We start from the raw sequence: 23641 nt of genomic DNA on the forward strand, positions 1-23641 counted from the left end.
GGACGCAACTCTCAAATTGTGGTGACTTAGACAACGTTATCCACGTGTAACCAGCACGGGTAAAGCACTAACCGAGGTTCAATCCTGGAGCGAAGCGAATCTGGGATTCGAACCCACGAGCAGCGGATCCCGACAGCTAATGGACGAAACTACGCTCAGTGAAAATCGCTGACAACTGGGTAACCTTTGTGTCTTCACGTTTGAAATAACTTTTTGCATGAGTGAGTGAGTGAGTGAATGAGTATTGTTTTACGCCGCTTTTAGCAATATTCCAGCAATATCACGGCGGGGGACACCAGAAATGGGCTTCACAATTTGTACCCATGTCGGGAATCGAACCCGGGTCTTCGGCGCGACGAGCGAACGCTTTAACCACTAGGCTACCCGACCGCCCCTTTTGCATGAGAACATACACGATAACCGCGTTCATCCCTGTTTCTTAAAATGAACATTTAAATCAGATTTGACATCGTTGAAGGTCCTGTTACAAATATAGCTAGGCGTCATAACAGAAACGATGTTGTCTTTAATCTATGATCTAATCTGTGTAAAAGGTGAGGTGTAATTTTAGAATTTGAAAATTCGACTTCACTTTTGACTGAATAACGTTGAAGTCATGAGGGAAGAGTCTGGTAACAACATGCGGGCTCACTGCATCACCTCTGCTCTTCCTTGCAGATGTTTGATGAAATTTAATTCACTCAGAGGACCTCGCGTCTGCCTCACTTACTCGAAAAGCTGCATCAGACGACAATTTGGTCGCCATTTAGAAGCAGACGACATTGGAAGGCGAAAATGAGTCCAATCTAAGTGGGGATAAAATTGGACGACAAATGCGGCGATTTAAATCACAGGTTGAAATAGCAGGGAGGTGTTGATGGTTTTCCGTTGAATGGAGAGTTAGATCGCGAGCTGGCATTGAAGGATGTGGCTTGGTGTCTAATGACTACCGCCGTTACTTAATCTGTGAACAAATGGACATGAATTGGCGTCGGGTTTTTTAAAATGAAAATTGGTGCAGATCGGTTCCACCAAAATACAAACTGACGACCACAGGAGAACTATAAACCACACATTTGTTAACGCATTGAAAAAGGAAATCTTCATTGTATTTCTCCCAGTCTACTTTTTTTAAAATGACAAGATGAATTCTAATGCTGGGCAACCCATTCTAAATTTAGCAACGTGTTTCCCCACGGATGTGATCATCTAATAATAACCGCTGTCAGTATTCAATATCAGGAATCAAAGTGAGAGAGTATTGTTTTACGCCGCTTTTAGCAATATTCTAGCAATATCCCGGCGCGGGACACCAGAAACTGGCTTCACTCATTGTACCCATGTCGGGAATCGAGCCGGCATCTATGATGTGACGAACGAACACTTTAGCCAATAGGCTACCCGACCGCCCCAGGAATCAAACAAACATATACTAGTGTACGTTTTTTGCTTGTGTTCATTCAGTGAGTATAAGTCGGTTAAAACAATACCCAATGTAACTATATGTCATACGGCGTGGAACACAAAAAATTCCTCCATATCTTCAACCTATATATACTACTCAAAATAAGTTAAGGACAACCTGTTTCTTCATCTTACTACAGTTAATTTACCTGATTATTTCATATTATAGTTCATGCCACGACTGACTAACTTTAGTAAACTGACAGAATCGGCACGTCTTAACTTATTTTGAGTAGTATATAAAAGGAATCAAACCTGGTTCTAGGGCGTGACGAAGAAATGCTTGAACCACAAGGCTACCCAACCGCCCTTCCAATCTACAGTAAACTACGTTTATAACGAACACTCTTATAACGAACTGACGGATATAACGAAGTTATTTTTTAGTACCCGCCCTTTGATGTATATATGCTGTATATAAGCTTATAACGAACTACGGTTTTTACGAACTAAAATTAGTGGTCCCTTTGAGTTCGTTATAACCGTAGTTTACTGTATGTTAACCAGCACGCTGTCCATGAGTATTAGCTACCTTATGGCCGTGTTTGTCACGGGGCTTGACATGTTTACCTGTGTCATATTCAGAGGCGCCCCAATGCTTGTTTAGATATTTTCACGTGCTGTTTTTGCCAGGACGTGTATTTTCATTCAAGTAAACATCACGCAGGACGTATCAAGAATAATTTGTGATTTGTACCTCGACATGCTCATATATCCCAACAGAGTTGGTGCGTGAGGTGTGGGTTATCACGGTGTTTAACGCCGCAGTCAGCACTATTTAAGATATATGACGTCGGTCTGTAAACAATCGTATCTGGGCCAGTGATTGACAGCATGAGTATCGATCTACGCAATTGGGATGCGATGACATGCATCGATCAAGTCAGCGAGCCTGAACACCCGATACCATTAGTCGCCTCTTACGACAAGCATTGTCGCCTTTTACGGCAAGCATGGGTTCCTGAAGACCTATTCTACCCCGGATCTTCACGGGTCGAGGGGTAATTGATAAGTCCTGAGCTCACATAGAAATACAACACACATCAAAATTATTTATTTTTAAACATAATCTCTTACAACATTGATACAGTTCTGCCAATGCTGTTTTATTCCAGTTCCCTGTAGAAGTCCTTCTTTTGGATGCCCCCACCACCCCACCCCACCCCTCACCCCCTCACAAAAGAAGAAAAAATAACAATTTTCCACAGCTGATTTGGCGTCATCGTTCGAAGCGATATCGGTTCCGGGTGGAGCTTCCTTCATGTTTGGAACATTGAGATGGAGATCTGAAGAGATCAGGTGGATATAGTGGGTGCTCTTGGATTTCAGCCAGGACAAGGACTGAATATGCTCCGTTTATTGTCTGGTCTTTTGGAAGATAGTCCTCCATGACGACAACCTCGGTGATCTCAAAGTCTCCACAGCTTTGATTGTTGTTTGGACTCCATAGCCACACATTGTTGCAAGAACCTTTCTGAACCAGCTTCAAACAGAGCCAGAGACATCTTGTGTCTGGTGCGTTTTTGATCAGAATCTTTTGAATCTAACGAGTTGATACTTTTTCAATGCCAAAGTTTCTGTGATAATGGAATGTACCTTCTCCTGGGAAATGCCTACTGAACTAGTAAAATGACGCTCAGTCATTCGCCGGTCGGTCATCACCATATCGTGGATTCTCATCTCCGGCGGTGCTGCCGTCACAGGCCTTCCGGGACGGGTCATCTTCAAGGATCTCCCTGCCTCCTTGGATTCTGCTGTCCACATCTTCACGGTGGCAGGGACACCCTTTCCTTGTGTTGTACTCAAATCGCCAGGGATGGCTTTGGTGTCAAGCCCCTTTTTGGCAAGTACTTGATCACTGCACGTTCCTCAAGTATGTTCATTTTCCAAAGGGTGACAGACCACTGCCTATTTTACTGAATTATCACAGCGAAACAAATTGCTCAACTGGAATTTGCACAGTAGAATCGCGGTGCCGAAGACCACCTTTTTATTTGTGTATACTAGTACATGTATGTCATCCTTGTACGCCTGTAGGGAGGTGGATGGTTAAAGCTTTCGCTGAAGGTCTGGATTCGATGAACGAGTACGATATACCAGGCCCATATATAATGCTCAATGTCGTTGTTGGACTATTGCTATTCACTCATACAAATTTATAGTCCGAGCAACTACGCATCTGCAAGTAGAATCGACATTTGACGTTATTTAGAGGATACTTTATTCGTGTTCATGTCATACTATGTCTAAATACCGGAATTTAGGCACGAGTGTCGAAAACACTGTCGTATGACATGAACACGGATATAATGTCCTATTTATTACCGAAAAAAGATGTCTACATACAGAGGCGAAATTAAGTGTTTACCTATAAGGTAAGACGGAAAGTCGCAACAGCTGAAAAAACCTAGAAACATAATCGGGGCGATTAAAGAACTCACGATGGTAGGTTTCTGGCGTTCCATAGAGCGCAACTTGTCACAGCAAATTGCGGCGCCTTAGACGACTGGACCACCCCTGCCCCCACGTTATTGAATTTGTTTTGTTTAACGCCGCACTCAGCAAAATTCCAGCTATGTGACGGCGGTCTGTAAATAATCGAGTCTGGACCAGACAATCAAGTGATTGATATCATGAGCATCGATCCACACAATTGGGATCGATGACATGCATCAACCAATTCAGCGATCCTGACCACCCGATCCCGTTAGTCGCCTCGTACGAAAAGCACTGTAGCCTTGTCGCAAGCATTGGTTGCTGAAGATCTATTCTACCCCGGAACCCCACGTTATTGAGAGAAAACAGTTTAATCATCTTTGCCTGCGAAATCGAAAAACACTGTTCTGCTGTTAATATCGGATGGTTGATAATGCTTAGCTACGATTCACGGCTTCATAACATTCCAGATCGATGCTGATTTAACACAAGCTCCGTCAGAGTGGAAATTAATTAATATCGCCGCTTTCTTTTACACTCTTCCGAAACCAATCACTTAAAAAAAATGCCAAGCCTTTCTTTTTGATGTTTTTATTTTCTTCATAGGACCTAGGTGTCGCATTTACTGCCTTTAAGCACAGCGGCCGAGATAGCAACTTTAGACAAAATGTTTGGTATTGTTAAGTATGAATTGTTTGGGAAAATGGGGGTGTAAAGATTTCCACGATATGCCTTAATCTGCAATGTAACGTGCAAAACCAGCAACGACTTGAGTAGAACGTTATTAGGGCGTAAATCGTAGCTTTGTAAAAGCGGATCAGAACAAAGCCACGATTTTGCAGCTAAATCATTTCAAGCTTGTTATCCGCGTCGTCGTTAACCACATTTACTCGTAAACCACACTCACTCACTCACTCACTCGAATCTTTAAGATTAACCACTGCATGAGACCTGATCCTACTGCTTGAGCGTAAGCGGTGGCAGCCTTGTGGTTAAAGTGTTCGTCGGTCAAGCTCAAGACAAGGGTTCGATCCCCGGCACGGTCATATGCGAACCCTATTGATGTTTCAGACGTTCTATTGCTAGATTATTACCAAAAGGAGCACAAACCTCACAACTGAGAAATGTAATTAACCGCGTCTCCAACTCTCAGTCACAACAAACTCAGTAATCGTTCACAGCAGAAGGAGGGACCTACCCTATCAGAAAGGCAATCAACGCGTGGAGGCCCTGCCTGTATGATTGCGCTTCAAGACTGTCAAAATATTAATTATTTCCCTCTAGTTTGAGAAATGAGATTTAAAGTTTTTACACGATCAGAAAAATCTGAAGTGCTTTCAGAAAATGTTAATCCGATTTACCTCCGTATAAAGTCTGATACATCATCGCAATCATGATTGATGGCTAAATAGTTCGTTTGAACGCGAGCATTTTAATTTCTTAATGATGCAATTGCCCCTTGTGACTCCTGAATATTTGGTTCTGAAAACTTTAATTAAATTAAAGCAATATAAAAAATATAGTTTTAACATGATTACAAACTGGTAGACAATGTGGAGGTTGTGCTACATCTTCCTGTGTTTAAAATGATAACGGTTAATTGTTATAATGGAACTGGAAAAACTAGTGGAGTGCGTGCGTGTATGGGGGGCTTGTGTGTATGGAATGCGTGCGTGTGCGTGTGCGTGTGCGTGTGCGTGTTCGTGTGCAAAGTGCATGTGCGCGCGTATGGAGTGCTTGCGTGCTGTGGGGGATCCAGAGGGGGGTAGGGGATTTCTGGGGATGACCACCCCCTTTTTCCACATCTGACGACATTTGATATGCGCATTGCCCACCATGATCCACGATAACATGATTTGGTTGTTACATTAAAATTAACAATTCTTTACATGGTTTCCCCGTCAATAAAAGTGGAAATTATTTTTAAAAAAAGAAGAAAAATAATGGTTTACGTATCGTGTTTATGCTTTTTGGGTGCGAAATGAGTGCGTGCGTAACTGCTTGCTTGTGTGCGTGCGTGCGTGTATGGAATGAGTACGAGAAGTATTGCTTGCGAGTATGTAGTGCGCACGAGAGCAACATTACGAGGTCACCAAATACCAACAGAGGTTGAACCAAAGTGATAAATCGAACTAGTATATTCGGTGAGTGAGCGAAAGGTTACCCTGTTTTGGTTGGCGGTGGCAGCAGCGGAGATGAGACAAACTAGTGACTGAAAGCATGAGCGATGCACGCCTTCGAAGTTTGATGAAAGACATCAGCCAGGTCAAAGCGCCAACCACCAAATTGTTTTCCCGTTTTCACGAGAAGCATGAGAAAACATGGTCTATTCTGACCTGATGTCCCTATAGCGTAACTTGTGTGTGTCGGGGTGTGGTCGGTTGGGAGGATGGTTTGTGGATGTGGTTATACATTGTACAGGTTGCAGGTACTGAAACAGCTCTACAAGATCGTGGTTTTGTGGCCATAATACGTGTCGTTTCAAGAACCTTTCTGGTCCAGCTTCAAACAGAGCTAGATTATCACGAGATATATTGTGTCCGGTGCGTGATTGATCAGATGTCAGGTGGATAGCCCAGTGGTTAAAGCTTTCGCTGGAGGTCTGGCTTCGATAAACGAAGCGGAACCACAATTTGTCGAATGACGTCAACAAATTTCAGCTAGGACGTCGTTTCTAGTGTGACGTCATTCCTACCTCACGTCAGAATAAGTTTCGAATGACGTCAACAATGCCGTCCGGATGACGGAAACAATACACTGTTGTCTCGTGACGTGATATGCGTGATTCCCTGTGCAACAAAGATTTTCACTGACAAGCGTTAAGCCGATGGTGCGAGTGACGCAGATCGTATAGAATGGATATGGTCATGAATCCTGGATTCGAACACATTACTGGAACCGGGTGCATTCCTGCACAAAATCTTTAAGCTGTTGTTTAGGCCCATTGTAGCACACGCATACTGGAGTATGAAGGATATTTAATTTGATAAATATGCTCAAACTGTGAAAACTTGATATCAGTTTTAAAAGAAGGGTTTTCATTGATTGTTATGTTCGATTAAATTTAGATTTTACTGTCGATATAATTTCTTTGACCAAATACTACAATGCCTCATCCTTTAAAGGGGGTGGTCGGGTAGCCTAGTGGTTACAGCGCTCGCTCGTCACGCCAAAGACCCGAGTTCGATTCCCGACATGGGTACAATGTGTGAAGCCTATTTCTGGTGTCCCCCGCCGTGATATTGCTGGAATATTGCTAAAAGCGGCGTAAAACAATACCCACTCACTCACTCACTCATTCTTTAGCGTGAAATAAAACATAAACGTGAAACCACTATGGCATAAAAGTTTATTCACTCACGAGTACAATACGGGAAGCGATATATATATATAAAATGTGCTTGATAAATATTGCGTACGTGATAAATAGGAAAAAACTATGATGACATTCTTCTTTATATGCGAATTACACTTACTCCTTTAAGGAGTTCATCAGCGTATGACTGTAATAGTATGCTGTCATCATTTAAGAATTAGCTTTTCCTTGTGTGAGTTCATTCGAGTATGAGTGAGTGAGTGAGTGAGTTGGGTTTTACTCCGCTTTTAACAGTATTCCAGTTATATCGCGGCGTGACAGCTTAATGTGGGAGTAAAGCCCGAAGTGATGCAGGTCTTAGACGTTTATCACTTCGGTGAAACCCACGAGCACGGGTGTGGTGCTGACAAACCTAGATACATATTCGGGGCGAACCGGGATTCGAACCCACAATCATAGGTTTCTGGTGTGCCCAAGGGACGCAACTCTGCACAGCGAATCGCGGCGCCTTAGACGACTGGGCCACCCGTGCCCCCCATTAAAGTATGAACCTTCATGGAGCGAAGGTATGAATTGGTTGGTTGGTTTGTTGTAGTACGCCGCAGTCAGCAATATTCCAGCTATATGACGGCGGTCTGTAAATAATCGAGTCTGGACCACCCAGTCCAGTGATTAATATAAACTGTATGAAAAAAGGGTATGATATGTTTTTAAAATAGCAGAGTATTTACATTCAAGAGAAGGATCACTGTAACTACTTACAATTGCGACTCCTTTAATAAAAAACTTTAGCTACGATAAATTATTTCCATGGCTACTGAATTAACGTTTTCCCTCGGAAATTGATTATAAAGTCCTTCCATTTCGATAGGCCTCGTTTTGATTTTTCCGCGCCTGAAACAACGGCAGACGACAACGCGTAAAGTAGACCGGAAGTTGCTGCTGAAGCAAGCATGGAACAGGAAGTGGGCAGTGAGGCTGAAGAGAGCGCTGGTGTTTCCTATCTTTTGCATGAGGAGGTAGAGATAACGTTGTTTGGAATGGAAGCCGTAGTGGGAGGGTAACAACGTTGACGCCAACGAATCCGTCACTGTTGGTAACGACAATACGACAAACGCCAAAGTGGACCAGAAGACTGCCAACGTCGTCTGCCGTTCACGTCTGTGTGATCCCGAGTTCCTCAGACATGTCGTGATTGTCCGTCTCTTCCGTCCGTGCCTCTTCAGAGCATACAACACACACATGTTGAGAACGAGGCACAGTAGAACCAACACATACACAAACGTGATCTTGTTGAAGAGACTCAGAACTAAGAACCCAGTCCTGTGTTTCATGTACATTTCCGAGAGCCCAAAGCTGTAGGTGGTCTGATTGTTTGGTTTAATGATTTTCGATATTTCGTATTTAAAAACAACTTGTAGATGAAACGCAAATGTGATAGCAAACGCAGCCCCTATCCATAAAGATGGCGTTTTAAGCAGACGACAGTTTCTGTATTTGAATCGGACGGTGACGAGGACAAATCGTGCAAGACAAACAAACACATTCAGTTGATACATGATGCGTCTTAGCGACCCCGTCACAAAGTTGGACACATACAGAGAAAACGCGAGGTACAGCACCTTCTCCACCGCTTGATCTCCATACACTGTTCCAAGAATTGTGTGACCGAGAGACAGACTGATGTAGAGGAGTTGGTTAACACTGTATGCCAGCAGGTAGGTGCTAGTGGGGCCCTGCATGGAGCTGTGGCTGAATACCATGGAGCTGATGGCGTTGAGGGCAAGGGCGGTTATCAAGAGTGGGTACACGGCCTTCTCCAAAACCCCATCTACGGCCAGGTATGTTTCCATGGATACAAGTCCTGTGTCGATGTTGTTCTGAGGGTCTTGGGTATCGGTAGCAGGAAGGTGGAACTCAGAAGTACAATTCAGTAGGGATTCATCATCTGGCGAGGTGCAGTTCGACATTAATGCTGAAAAGTTTAAAACAAACTGTACAGCGCCTGATAGTTTGGCCGTCACGTTTTGGTTAGACAACATCCTTCTCAGTACTGACAGTCACGCATTTTTTAGAAAACATACTTCGCTGTTCGAACAGTCACATCTTAGTTAGACAACATCCTTCTCAGTACTGACAATCACGTCTTGGTTAGACAACATCATTCTCTGTGCTGACAGTCACGTCCTGATTAGACAACATCATTCTCAGTACTGACAGTCACGCCCTTTTTAGAAAACATACTTCGCTGTTCGAACAGTCACATCTTAGTTAGACAACATCCTTCTCAGTACTGACAGTCACGCCTTGGTTAGACAATACCATTCTCTGTACTGACAGTCACGTCCTGGTTAGACAACGCCATTCTCTGTACTGACAGTCACGTCCTGCTTAGACAACGCCATTCTCTGTACTGGCAGTCAGGTCCTGGTTAGACAACACCATTCTCTGTACTGACAGTCACGTCCTGGTTAGACAACACCATTCTCTGTACTGACAGTCACGCCTTGGTTAGACAACATCCTTCTCAGTACTGACAGTCACGCCTTGGTTAGACAACACCATTCTCTGTACTGACAGTCACGTCTTAGTTAGACAACACCATTCTCTGTACTGACAGTCACGTCTTAGTTAGACAATACCATTCTCTGTAATCCTTGTTACAACTGAAATCAAATCTGCTAAGATGGTTCTAGGGACAGGGGTTTCGTATGTTTTTAACACCGTGTCCCGAAGGTAAATGGTTAATCAAAACGCTATTCCCTTCCTCCAACGCTCAGACAAAAATACAATTTCAGCACCTGCCCTCCTGCTCCCGGTATGCAAATGCCACGACGGATTCAGCCACAGATGACTTGAGAAATGAAGGGACAGCGCACCTCAACAAGAACACTCTAAATCCCACAGGACAACTCTCTTGAATAAACCGTTTAAGTCTGTTCAGACACAGAACCTTTCCATTATACACTGGTCTACTTTCATTGTGATGCTAAAACTGCTTTGTGGATGAGGGCCCTTGCGTCGTCTACCCTGATATGTGTCATTGTACGTTCACGCGATACCACCGTCACCTTATTATCAAGAGGGGATGTCACCATGTGATAACGGTTGAAATCAGAAAAAGTTTCACAAAGTAAAAGGAATGTAATTATCGTGTGTCATTGAAGCTGCAGCAAGATGGCGAATTTACAAGGACAGTTTTTGATAGGTTTTGCCTGTTATGCTGCCTTGGAAATCTTAAACAGTTGGAGTTAGTTGATGTAAAGAATACTGAATTCCGAAAAAAATAAATGGAGACTGATATAAACAGGGTGGTGGTTTTGATAGTTAAATAGGATTTGATACAATCGTGTTTAAGAATCATTTTCGGTAATGACGTTTTCTACGGCAACAAAGGGAGACAAGGCATCCTGTGATGCTATTAACCTTTCATTGTTTCCCTTTATTAATAGATGACAGAATGCATTAATTTCAACATTATGTTAATCCTAATGTACCATTATTCTGCTGTAGAATTATTAATAGTTTACTTTCCATTACTGGAGGTACAGGTCACGTGACCGAAGGCGCTTCCAAACAGCTGTGGCTACATCTAACAACTTCGTAATGCAAATTTAGTTTATTTTAGATAAAAATTAATTAAAGTTCAAATATGGGATTTCGATTACAGCGCTTTGTCACGTGAGTTCGCATTCGGTCCCGCCATTTTCATGTCCACGACAAATCAGAGCTCGGCGACAACGCCAGCAAACTCAAACACACGCGCCGGAAGCGGAAGTACACACAGCATGATGGTGCCCAAATGTCGAGTCGCCAAAGTTACTCGACAGGGCTTTGTTTTGAAAGTCGTAAAAAATTGAACGTTTTGGATGCGAGGATATTTCTCATCCCTCTTAACGAACAAAGGGATGATGTAACGGATGCTGCTAAATGAATTTTATTTGTTTGTTTGCTTGTTGTTTAAGGCTGCACTCTGCAATATTCCACCTATATGACAGCGGTCTGGAAATAATCGAATCTGGACCAGACAATCCAGTGATTGATATACACGTGCATTTTAAATGCAATAATATCAACAAACCCAACTTCACCTAACCACCCTTTAAAAGTCGAAGTGAATAAGTTAGTGTTGTTTAACGTAAGTAAGAAATATCCCAGTGCTCATCCCATGCCCTCAGGGTAAAGATCCTGTTCAGAGTTGGTCGTTAACAACCCATCCTTGTCGTAAGATCGGGCGGGCTGACTCGCCGACTTAGTTGATGTATGTCATCGTATCGATATGTCCCAATTGCGTAGATCGATACGTGTGATGTCAATAACAGGATGGTCTGATCCAGATATCAATTATTTACAGACCGCCGGCTTTGAGTCCGGCTTTGAACAACAAACAGATACTAAGTCAAACTAACTTAACATTCGTGACTTCGTCAGAATTATATCTCTAGAGAGAGTTCGGTTTTAACGCCGCTTTTAGGTTGTCTCATTCAAATCAACTTATTGTAAAGGAAAATCCCCCTGACGCAGCAACTAAATGTCTGCTGCAAACCAAAATCATAATCAAATTGTGCGGACAAGCTAAGGCCGAATTTAGGATTCGAACCAACGACTAGCGGATCCTGCCAAGACTAAGGGATGCAACTCTACACAGCAAATTGCAGCTACTCTGTCCACCAGGTTCCTATCTCCTGATGAGTGAGTGAGTTAAAATTTTACATCGCGTCGGCAATATTACAGTCATATTGCGATTTTCTCCTGATGAAAGATATTACGAACACAGTCTTCAAAATGCAGATAACTTAAATTAATACATAGTACAGAAACTCATTTTGCAATCAATTCGGTATAACGGGATTTCAGACGTCGAAACAAAGTTCCTATTCTTCCCCGTGATCTTTAAAATCTTTGTAACGCTGATTATTCGTCAAACTGAGCTTCGTTATACCCGGAACTAGACGTAATTAATTTGTCCATAGCAATTATCCTCTGTAAATTGAGGTTTCCGGGCCAGTACTGAGTCTGACCATCGAGTCTCGCTTGTAAATAGTCATCAGTATCTTGTCGGTATCATGGGATTATCATAATTAAAACTGTATTTCAAATTTGAAACTAAATGCGCAACATCTCCTTATATGGGGCCAGGCGGGACGAAGGAGCCAATATGCTGGCGACAACATCAGTAACAATGGTTTAGTCATTGCAGCAATACAACGAATTACAAATGGGGATGGTGAGAATGAACCCCTGTCTCTCTAGATGATAGAGTCTCACAAGACACTGCCTCCTTGCTGTAGACGCCAGAAGGTCTATTTTTTGGGCGCCGGTCGTCCTGTTTTTGTCCTCGCCCTCTGAAATATTACTACGGACGGCATAGTAGTAGCATTAACCCAATTAAGCCAGATCAAAGCGATATGAGGCAGGCAAATGAAGAACATCCCTGAGTCATCCTAAGTGTGCAATGGTAGGAGAACCCTCAGCCAGATACACAGTCGCTGTCGACTGTATAATTTGTTCATTATTAGAAAGGAGTCGCCATCATTATTTAAGATTTGTCGCTCCAACACCCGAGCTTCTTTGCCTTTTAAAAAATGGCGACAAACAGTTTGTTTTAATAAGCCCTTAAGATAAACGACAAAAGGCCGAAAATCACAGCATAATGATCAAAGGTGTTTCTGTCTAAATAATGCGACAGAGAGAATTTTAGTTTTTCATCAAAAATAACATCATTTGTCGTTCGTTAGTGATTGCTCATGCGTCATGGACAGCGATGCGAGGAAGTGTGTCCTCAGACAGCTGGGAACAAAAGACATACTAATTGTCATGCATACATTGAGAAGGTCGGATGTGCAAGTTTGGACAAATATATATTTCATACTTTGAGAGAGAGGGGGGGAGAGGCAGATCAGAGAGAGAGAGAGAGAGAGAGAGAGAGAGAGAGAGAGAGAGAGAGAGAGAGAGAGAGAGAGAGAGAGAGAGAGAGAGAGAGAGGTGGAAAGAGGGAGGGGGTAAGAGAGCGAGAAGAGAAAGAGGCAGAGAGGTGGATAGAGAGGAGAGAGAGAGAAGAGAAGAGAAAGAGGCAGAGAGGTGGATAGAGAGGGAGAGAGAGAGATAGAGAGAGAAGAGAAAGAGGCAGGGGGTGGATAGCAAGGGAGAGAATTAGAGGAGAGAAAAGAAAGAGGCAGAGAGGTGGATAGAGAGGGAGAGAGAGAGATAGAGAGAGAAAAGAAAGAGGCAGAGAGGTGGATAGAGAGGGAGAGAGTAAGATCCCCCACCCCGACCCCTTTAGAGCACAGAACTTGTTATTTTTGTAACAAACTGGAAACAGAAGTTCATTTCCTTCCAGAGTGTATTTTTATAAGGAATTAAGACACAACATTAATTTATCTTGTTACAATTCTTCAGGACCTAAAAATCTATTTTGTTATCTGAAATTAACCCTAAGCGCATCAAAGGTATTGCTTCTACCATAATAAACATGTTTTTCAGACAATTATTTATATGAAGTTGTTTATTGTTCTACATAATTTTATACGATTATATCATTGTGAATAGTATTTTATCGTTACTAATATAATAAATAAGTAGCGTCTTGTAAGGCAACATATGGCTGCATATTAAACATCTTTTATTGTGCTATGATATGTTTTAACTATGGGTGTTTAACTTGTGAAACTATATCTGACTGTCATTTATACAAACACAAAACGCCAGAGAATAATTAATCAGTCTCGATTATCCGCCGAAACAGATTCACTTGGGCGGAAAAGGAAAAATAGTGGTGACATTTATGTGAATGGATCAGTGACAGTGATAACACAAGGTTTTAGCGGAAAGGGTAACCATGTCCTGTTCTACAGGCAGAACCCGCCACTCGCAAGATTTGCATAGAAAAGTGAGTATTTGTTGCCTGACACCGCAGAGCACTACTCCTGCCATACATCTGCACGATGGCCTGTAAACAATCGACTCAGATAGTCCGGTGCAGAGACTCTTCTGCTTATAAGTACAGTAAATTACGGTTATAACGAACGCGGTTATAACGAACTGACCGATATAACGAACTTATTTTGTAGCCCCGTCTATGTGTTGTATATATGCTGTATAATTACATGTTTATAACGAACTACGGTTATAACGAACTAAAATAAGTGGTCCCTTTGAGTTCGTTATAACCGTAGTTTACTGTAAATAGAAATACTTAAGATATATCTTCGTTGCCACAGTGGTGGTGGTGGGTGGGTGTTTGGGTGAGGAGGTGGTGGTTGTTGGTGAGTGAAGTAGTGGGTGAGGTAGTGGCGAGTAAATTATTATTATTTATTAATCATTATTATGATTATTGTTAGTGTTAATTCCAACTCAGTGAACCCTTCATTCTCAAGTATCAAGCTTCCACCTCGACACAGTCGACAAATTTTGGGGTCCAGATGTGATCGAGTCGACCACAGGGTTTTGTCATAACAATGTTTTGACCCATCACGACCTCCGCCAGCAGCTCTGTCCATACGAAGTTAACCTATCCACCCGGGTTTGACGGTGTCAACTGTCGTGACTGGCGGGCGAAGCTGAATGATCAAAATTAATAAGATTGTATGCGACATCGCCGTCAAAAACCCACCTCGTCATCGTGCGGGCCACGCGGCGACGTCAGAAACCCGAGCTGAGATGAAAGACTCGTCATCACACGCCGATGACAATGGGGAGATACCAATCAAGTAATCATTATAACTGCAGTGAAAATCACGTCTAAGCAGGCCGAGATTTGCTCCTAATTCCCCACCACTTCAACGTTGAAGCATATGGACAGTGAGGTAGCATGGCGCCTTGCCTCACCCCTAGCCTCACGCCCTCGATTACACTGCCCCTTCCGTTTCATACTGACAATAATTCCCTTTCTTTTATGCCATATCGGATGTCTTATTTGAATTAATAACTGCCATTTGAACTGTAAGGTTGGAATATTTAATTGTCTGAGGGAATTTTGATGAATGCTTGTAACACGTTTATCAACGTGGCTTTGTTTTCGTAGCAACGTACTTAGCGATTTCGTAGATAGCTCTCTCGTGTTGTGACTCCAGAGCTATGGATAGATATCACGTTAACCTTGTCAATGTTGATAAAATAGGACAAAACGAATACTTAATGATGAAATCCTTGCCATGAAATGTTGCATCAACTTTCAAGAATTGGGTTTCAAATTGGAATTATTTTTTGGTGATGGTTAGATTACATTTTCCAGTCGCCTTCAATTTGGTGGAAATTTGAACATAATTATGAAACATCTGCGCGCATATCCTGATAACATCTACGAATACGACAGGTACCAAATGATGAATGGCCCGACGGTATTCTGTCTGCAGTTGGCATCTAGCACTCGTAACAAAAGAATATTTCATTATTGAATTTTCGATTATATTTCACGTGTTATAAACGTGGATCCGTCCACGGTGTATTAATCATGTTAATTTATTGATAAGCTTCACAATACTGCGAAACAAATTATGATGAATGTTTCGGGTGAAGCTTCTAAGGGTGAGGAATTACAATTTGTACCACTGGTAAGAAAAAACACTGTGGACCAGTGTAAGCATTTGTCGGTGTAGCATCAAAATCATAACTTAAAAGCATAAAATTTATCTAGTAAGTATAATAAACACAATATGTAATATTAGGATTATCTACAAAAACGATGAAAAAATACACGCGTATTGAAAGTTTTCGGTAAAACTAAGGACTACGATTACCAGATGCCCTATTGTATACCTCGCTTCATCAAACATGCAAATCTGTACATCATAACAAAATGTCACATTTATCAAATATAAAAAGAAGAAGAAAGAAACAGCATAATTAAAACAATATTTAAAATTCAGAATATATACAAAAACGACATATCACACGCGCTTTTCAAGTTTTCTATGTCAAAACTAAGGGCTAGGACGTTTATACTCAAAAAGATGTTTAAAGATATAACGTATTCTCAGAGACCTTGCTGCACGTTTTTCTCCGACCACCTTATCTACAATGTTCGTCTGTCAATGTTTTATTGCGTTTTACTTATTTCAAAATGGTGTCTCTGATCAGCTAAGAGTCTCAGAGAGTCGCCCGAGTTGACCACCGCTCTCAGTCTTTGGTTTGTGTGAGCCCTGTTTTTTATTGTCCCAGTGAGTGAGGAAGAAAGATTCCAGAAATATCACGGCGGGGGACACCAGAAATGGGCTTCACACATTGTACCCATGCCGGGAATCGAACCCGGTTCTTCGCCGTGACGAGCGAACACTTTAACCACTAGTCTACCCGACCACACTGTCGTGATGTAACAAACAAACAAACAAACATGTCAACTCTCCTTTGGCCTTCGGGGGCACGGGTGGCCCAGTCGTCTAAGGCGCCGCAATTCGCTGAGCAGAGTTGCGTCCCTTGGGCACGCCAGCAACCTTTGATTGTGGGTTCGAATCCCGATTCGCCCCGATTATGCTTCTAGGTTTGTCAGCACCATATCCGTGCTCGTGGGTTCACAAAAGTGGTAAACGTCTAAGACCTGCATCAAATCAGGCTTTTCTTCCACATTAAGCTGACACGCCGTGATATAACTGGAATACTATTCAAAGCGGCGTTAAACTCATTCACTCACTCACTCCTTTGTCCTTCAGTGTGGATTGTTGCTCATACTGCCAACCTTTGGTTTAATGTGCGCAGGCTCGGTTATTTCCAGGCCGTTGTAATATAACTGGAATATTGCCGACCGTTCGAGCAGCCAAATGCTATTGTGCGACATATGTACGCGGCTGTTATATCTCAGTTTCCACGATGCGAATTTAACCGCGACAAGATTAACCATTTGCTTTTAACAGATATATTTCAAACAGTCAGATCACAAATAGGAACTAAGTAGTTTAAAACTCCGAGTGATAACGTTCCATATGAGGAAATTAGCCTCGTTATCAGTCTCGCCGCTGATTGGCCCTTCAGACAAACGTGAAAAGTTGCCATTAGAAAGGCATCGTGTAGCAGAGACAATCCCGCTGTTAAATGGCGACATTTTGAGATGTTAGATCGGCTGAAGTAGATTGGCAAAGTTTTATTATCGAGGGGTCAGGGATGGAACGCGATTGGGACGGGGTATGGGTGTGGAAACGATGGTGGCGGAGATTTGGAAGGGGTACGACTTTTGTAATGGAATAAGTACAGATTTTGCGCAGGTCAACCTCGGCAGAAAGTACAACCAAGGATTATTGAAGGGTAACTGAATTTCACACGATAACAATATCTCCTAATGTGTTCAATCGCGTGATTAAGCTACGTCTGGTTGTGCGAGTTATGTTAATATGTCAGTTCACCATCAATAACTATTATTTTCATGCCTTAACTACAATTATGATTTAATGATCGCTTCCATTAAATAAAGTTATGTAGAACACCATTTAACTTTTTTCCAACAAAACTATCGCGTTCTCCACATGGAAATGTAACAATACGAAAGGAAGTTTAATTGAGCGGGCGTGGGTTGGGTGTGGTCAAAACACGCACAAGCAAGCGTGCGATGCGTAACCAATCACGAGATATAACGGAGCATAGTGAGGACGGGGCTTTTAAATCAGCGACCGAACAACATACTGGAGAAAGATAATTATTGTCCTTTCCTAACATTTCATGAGATTGTGGGGTCATTTATAGGACAATTGAGCGTTTCCACCTGTCTGTGAAATATTCTGAAACTTTTGAAACAGAATTTTTGACGCGCCTGTTTAATTCAACTTCATTTTGCAGCCATACATCCACCCTAAAGGTGGTATTGGCCCTTTAAAAACAAAGAACAGGACATCTTTCACTTGTTTTACAGTTTAAATTTCACAATGATCAGTGAACCCCGCAGCTGATCAAAACAAAAGCTTTTTAGATTAAAATTTTGTTTGAAATCGTGTGAAACCTGGTTGTAAAAGCTGTTTTTTTAAATATTCAGGAAGCGCTTATATTGTGGCCGTTCCAATGTTAAGAAATAATTTATTGTTAAATTGACTTTTCAAAATAACCATTGTCACGTCACGTGACTCGTCCATGCATCACATTGCCAATAATCACATGTATTGAATTAAAATGTCATGTTTTGAAAAATAAAGTGTTTTAATTAATTAACAAAGACGCATATTATGGTCAAATATTGTATTTATGTTCAGCGATAGAGCTAGAATTAGAGGGGAATGAAAATGACTTCGTGTGGAAAAGACATAAAAAAGTCACACACCTTTCGATGGCGTTTAAAATCAGAGTGATGCGGACAATTGTCTTTGTTAAGCTGAAAACCTGTAAGACCTAAACCTAATTTAAAAACCTCCTCTGCAACCGAATCATCAATTAAAACGAATTCGCTAATTGGAAGGAAAAAGGATGGACGAAGATAATTTCAATTGGCCATCATTCGTGGTTTTCCTCGTCAACACAATTACTAAATGTAACCTTACACCAAACCTCACACAAGCCGCATGACATATTATCTGATTTATGTACATGCGCACGCAAAATAGTGCCAGCCAATTTTCTAGCGACAAAAGAAAATTTCTCTTTATTGTTTTGCAATTGACTCTAGATAAATGAGATCGGAAAAGAGGATTCAAAAGACCCGGCAGAACAAAGACATTTTGAATTTGATTTATATGAAAATATACAAAAAGACCGCCATTGTTTTCAGGGCTTCGTGTCGGACCAGATCCTTGATGATATAAAAGGTAGCAAAATTAAATTCCAGTCGTTTGTTCTGGAAAGGATCTCAATTTTCTACTATATAACCTGGGTTTAGACAGATCAATTAGGGGATTAAAGGCAGCTATTGCATGACACTAAAACCAGCCCACAATGCAAGACCACTGTCGCCTGAGCACGACCCTGTCTAATGATGACTCGAGGGGCAGACAACAGGCAGGTACGTTATTTGTGTCGTATTGGCAGATTGGTAATGAATATCGGGTGGCAAAAATGGCCGTTGATGATGAATAGAACGTGGAGCGTACAAGAGTGAAGCATCCCCACTTTCAGTGATATTCGACCATCTTTTGTATGTAGTTTAACGCCAGCTATATGACGGCGGCCTGTAAATAATGGAGTCTGGACCAGACGATCCAGTGATGGATACTGGGAGCAACGATTCACGCTGTCGTTGTACGATGACATGTGACCAACCAAGTCAACGATCTGACTATCGATCAATTTAGTCGGTTCTTAAAAGGTGATGGGGATCTACTCTATCGGAATCCCAATGGAATCCAGCTCTATCACTGTGGTTTGGGGACGACGTTGGGCAAGGTAAACCAGGGTTGACTTCATGAAGAACTAACTATGCCACCAGGCACACTGGCACCTTCTTATCTTGGTCAAACATCAGAACCATTGATGGGTTAAGTGAGTGAGTGAGTAGGGTTTAACGCCGCTTTGAACAGTATTCCAGTTACATCACGGCGTGTCAGCTTAAGGTGGGAGGAAAGTCGGCAGTGACCCAGACGTTTACCACCATGGTGAAACCCACAGCACGGGTATGGTGCTGACAAACCTAGAAACATAATCGGGGCTAACCTGCTTCGAACCCACAATCATAGGTTTCTGGCGTGCTCAAGGGACGCAAATCTGCAGAGCGAATCGCGGCGCCTTAGACGACTGCCCCCCCCCCCCCCCCGCCCCCCCCCCCGCATCGTGAATGAACGCGCGTGCGTGCGTGCGTACATAGGTGCGTGTCTGTTGTACTTGTCCGGACTATTGTCGATTTTATAGTGCTAACCCACTGAGATACCATGCCTCAGTTTAACTTGAATACCCCACTCAGACTCACTCAAGTACAACACCTTTTGGTACGTGACGCAACCAGGGATCGAACCACCGACCTCCAGCTTTCCGGGTAGACCTGTCCTTAGCCAGAATGTCGAGCGCCAGGCTGGGCAACAACAAGTACCATGTCTTCTCGTATGACACAGCCGGGAATCGAACCACCGACCTTCCGCTCTTCAGGCAAACGCTCTATCCATAGTGACTAGACTACGGGAAGAATAATAAACGTACAATGATTAATACAGTCCTTCCATCATGGTATGGGTGTGTAGCTCATTCATGGGGTTCTTAATCTTAATAGTGTTAGGGGTCCTGGAAAACCCTGACCCACACAATTTCGGCGAGGTAGCCTAGTAGCAGAGGTGTTCACTCGTATAGGACCAGTTCGAATCCCAACCTGTTAAAATTTATGTGTTTCAAACGCCGTGATCATTTATTAAAGTACGGTAAAACTGACGTTGAACAGTAATTTTGCTTTGGGAGCTTAGTGGTAGGAGCGTTAGCTCCTCAAACACCTGTTTCGAATCCCCACATTACAATGTGTGAAACCCATGATGTTGCTCCCTCCCTTGATATTGTCACACGAGGCGTAAACTCTCACTCACTCACTCACTCACTCACTCACTCGTAAGAGGCGACTAACGGGCTCGGGCTTCCTGACTTGGTTGATACATGTCATCGTATCCAGATTGCGTAGGTCGATGCTCATGATGTCAATGGGGTGGGTGAATGGGGTTGGAGAGTGGGGTGGGAGAGTGGGGTGGGAGAGATGGGTCGGTGAGTTGGGTGGGAGAGTGGGGTGGGTGAGTGGGGTGAGTGAGTGGGGTGGGTGAATGGGGTGGATGAGTGGGATGGGTGATTGGGGTGGATGAGTGGGGTGGGAGAGTGGGGTGGGTGATTGGGGTGGATGAGTGGGTGGATGAGTGGGGTGTGAGAGTGGGATGGAAGAGTGGGGTTGGAGTGTGGGGGTCGGTGAGTCGGTGGGTGATTGGGGTGGATGAGTGGGGTGGGAGAGTGGGGCGGGAGATTTGGGTGGGAGAGCAGGGTGGTGAGTGGGGTGAGTGAGTTAGATAGGAGAGTGGGGTGGAGAGTGGGGTGAGTGTGTTTGGTGGATGAGTGGGGTGGGAGAGTGGGGTGGTAGAGTGGGTGGGTGAGTGGGTTGGTGAGTGGGGTGAGTGTGTTTGGTGGATGAGTGGGGTGGGAGAGTGGGGTGGGTGAGTGGGGGGTCGGTGAGTGGGGTGGATGAGTGGGGTGGGTGAATGGGATGGGAGAGTGGGGTGGGTGAGTTGGGTGATTGAGTGGGTAGGGTGAGGGATGGGTTATTGGGGTGGGTGAGTGGGGTGAGTGATTGGGGTGGATCAGTGATGTAGGTGAGTGGTGTTGGAGAGTGAGTTGGGTGGTAGAGTGGAATTAGGGAGCGGCATGTATGGGGAGAGTGAGTTGGGTGGGCCCGCTGTAGGGGGAAAGCCCAAAGTGTTGCTAATCATATACGGTTGCAGCTTTAGTGTAACTGTGTGCACGGTTCTCACAGAACACGGATCGTAATGTGGACCAACAGTTTATTCCAACCTTATGACCAGCAAGTAAGGGGGCTAGTTCAGGTATCGGATACGCCTAGTAGCCCAGCCTGTTCCCTATGTGCCAGTGTGAGGTCGCGAACACAGATCACTGGGTGAATACATGAAGAGGCGGCCAATAACCAAATCAATCGAACCTGGATTGTGAGAGCGACAATGATATCTGTTGATCTGCACAAACCACATCTATCTGTTGAAACGAATCCCCGAAACCCATATAACGAACTAAAAATCACTGTTGACTATCCACCAATACATCCCCATCTCAACATACAAACCTCAATCACTTGTTAAAGATGAGTCAAAAGGCAGACGACAAGTAGCAGACGACACTAAGTCTGGACCGTCTGCTGTAACAACACAGGAACGTGACTATGTCCAGTCTGACCGTGACCAGAATGACCTCATGGCATCAAGGGTGGCCGTCAGTTCCTCCGTCCAAGATTTAGTCTTGAGAAAAGTGCCCTCATTTCCCCTCTCAAATACCATCAGACTTCCACAAGCCCAGCCCTCGATCGTGAGCTTTGTGCTATGGCGTAATGCTTTTGTTACCAAGCACAGCCACACGAAGTCATAAAAGAAAACTCGTGGCATTGTCCCCTTCTCCACAAAGCAGCATCTCAAAGAGAAACATGCATTTCATCCAATTTTCCCCGTTCCCATACCATCTTTGTCTCTGACTGAAGAACCCCGGGAACACCCTAATGTTATGGAAGCTGTGGGCTTAAAATGCATTCGCTTTAGGCAAGGTTTCATCGATAAAATCACGTTTGTTGGTCCGGCTAATAAAGCTATATGCCCATCAGGGGATTGAAGCGTCTAAGGCTAGCCTCTAACAATAATTACATGTGTCGGAATTTTTATGAACAGATTTTTTCTCCACCTAAATGAAATTTACATGGCAGTTCATTGATTCCAGGGCCGCGAGCGGTAGTACTGAGTGAAGGAATTCTTTGATGTTGAACAAAATGCCGTCCAATTTGTCCAGAGTCGCATGTTCCGCGCAACAAGAAACAGCGAAACGTGTTCCTCTGCTCGTAATGAACTGTTGGGAATTGGACGAAACTACCAGACGGAAGTTAAGTGCAGTACACATTTAATTTCCCGTGGTACTTTTGTTGTGTTACTTTATGATACATTCCAATCCAGAACGTCTAATAATTCAGTTAGAATTTATGATTTCTCGAGTTCTTGTAATGCTGTGAAAGGCATTTTTGCATTTACCAACACACGTATGATTTAATTTATTGTAACGCAATCTGAATAATATTTAACTTTTTTAAAACAAGGTCGCGGAGTACGGTCATGTGGGTACGTTGCGGAAAATGATGCTCAAAATGTTATTTTTTTTATGGATATCATTAATTGGATATTTTTACAACTTATTTATCTGAAAGCCTTTCTAATCAATCGGTGTTAAACTAAACAGGGCGTAAGTGTACATGAACTTACATTAGATTATCTCAGAATTATTGCCCATGTGTGTGGCGCTTTACTATGATATCATGTTCAAAATGCACAGAGGTTTTCATTTTCATTCTCATCTCCCTGGGGAGTATACAAGCCAAGCTACCGGGTACCCATTCACTGCTGGGTGAACAGAGCCATATATCTAACAATATCACTTGCCAAGGAGACACCACATGCGCCGGAAAACCACAGGTGCAAGACTACCTTTTGAGGTTTTAAAAATAATTTGACGTCATTCCCGCCAAAAATTATAATCTAACCTTTTTGTGACTAGAGAATGCATTACAACGTTTTAAATACTGAATCATCACGTTTTCAATGACGACGGATATATTAACAATGTTTTAGTCGGGAAGACATTCGTTAATAGGTTCATATGATGACGAAATCACTCAGGCAAAAATTCCCTTTTTTACGCAAAAAAGGTTCACTGAAACGTGAACCAGGAGTAGTATCGATCAAAATGTATCCACACATTTGCTAGATCCGCGGGGCTTTTCTTAGGAGGGTAATTTTCTCTTTTGATTTTAACAAAAGATATTAGTACCAATCCTGTTATTAAACAATT

The 23641-nt window shown here is 42.9% G+C and overlaps 1 protein-coding gene across 1 annotated transcript; it reads right to left on the bottom strand.

The window, feature by feature from the left end:
* Positions 1-8004: 8004 nt before the first annotated feature.
* On the bottom strand, positions 8005-9186 carry LOC139445461 (uncharacterized). The gene has a single exon (XM_071226605.1). The coding sequence runs from the start codon at positions 9184-9186 to the stop codon at positions 8005-8007; it is 1182 nt and encodes a 393-aa protein (XP_071082706.1).
* Between the last annotated feature and the right edge of the window lie 14455 nt (positions 9187-23641).

Source organism: Haliotis cracherodii, unplaced genomic scaffold (genome assembly GCF_022045235.1).
Source record: "Haliotis cracherodii isolate W230 unplaced genomic scaffold, xgHalCrac1.p SCAF_6, whole genome shotgun sequence".
Classification (NCBI taxonomy): domain Eukaryota; kingdom Metazoa; phylum Mollusca; class Gastropoda; order Lepetellida; family Haliotidae; genus Haliotis; species Haliotis cracherodii.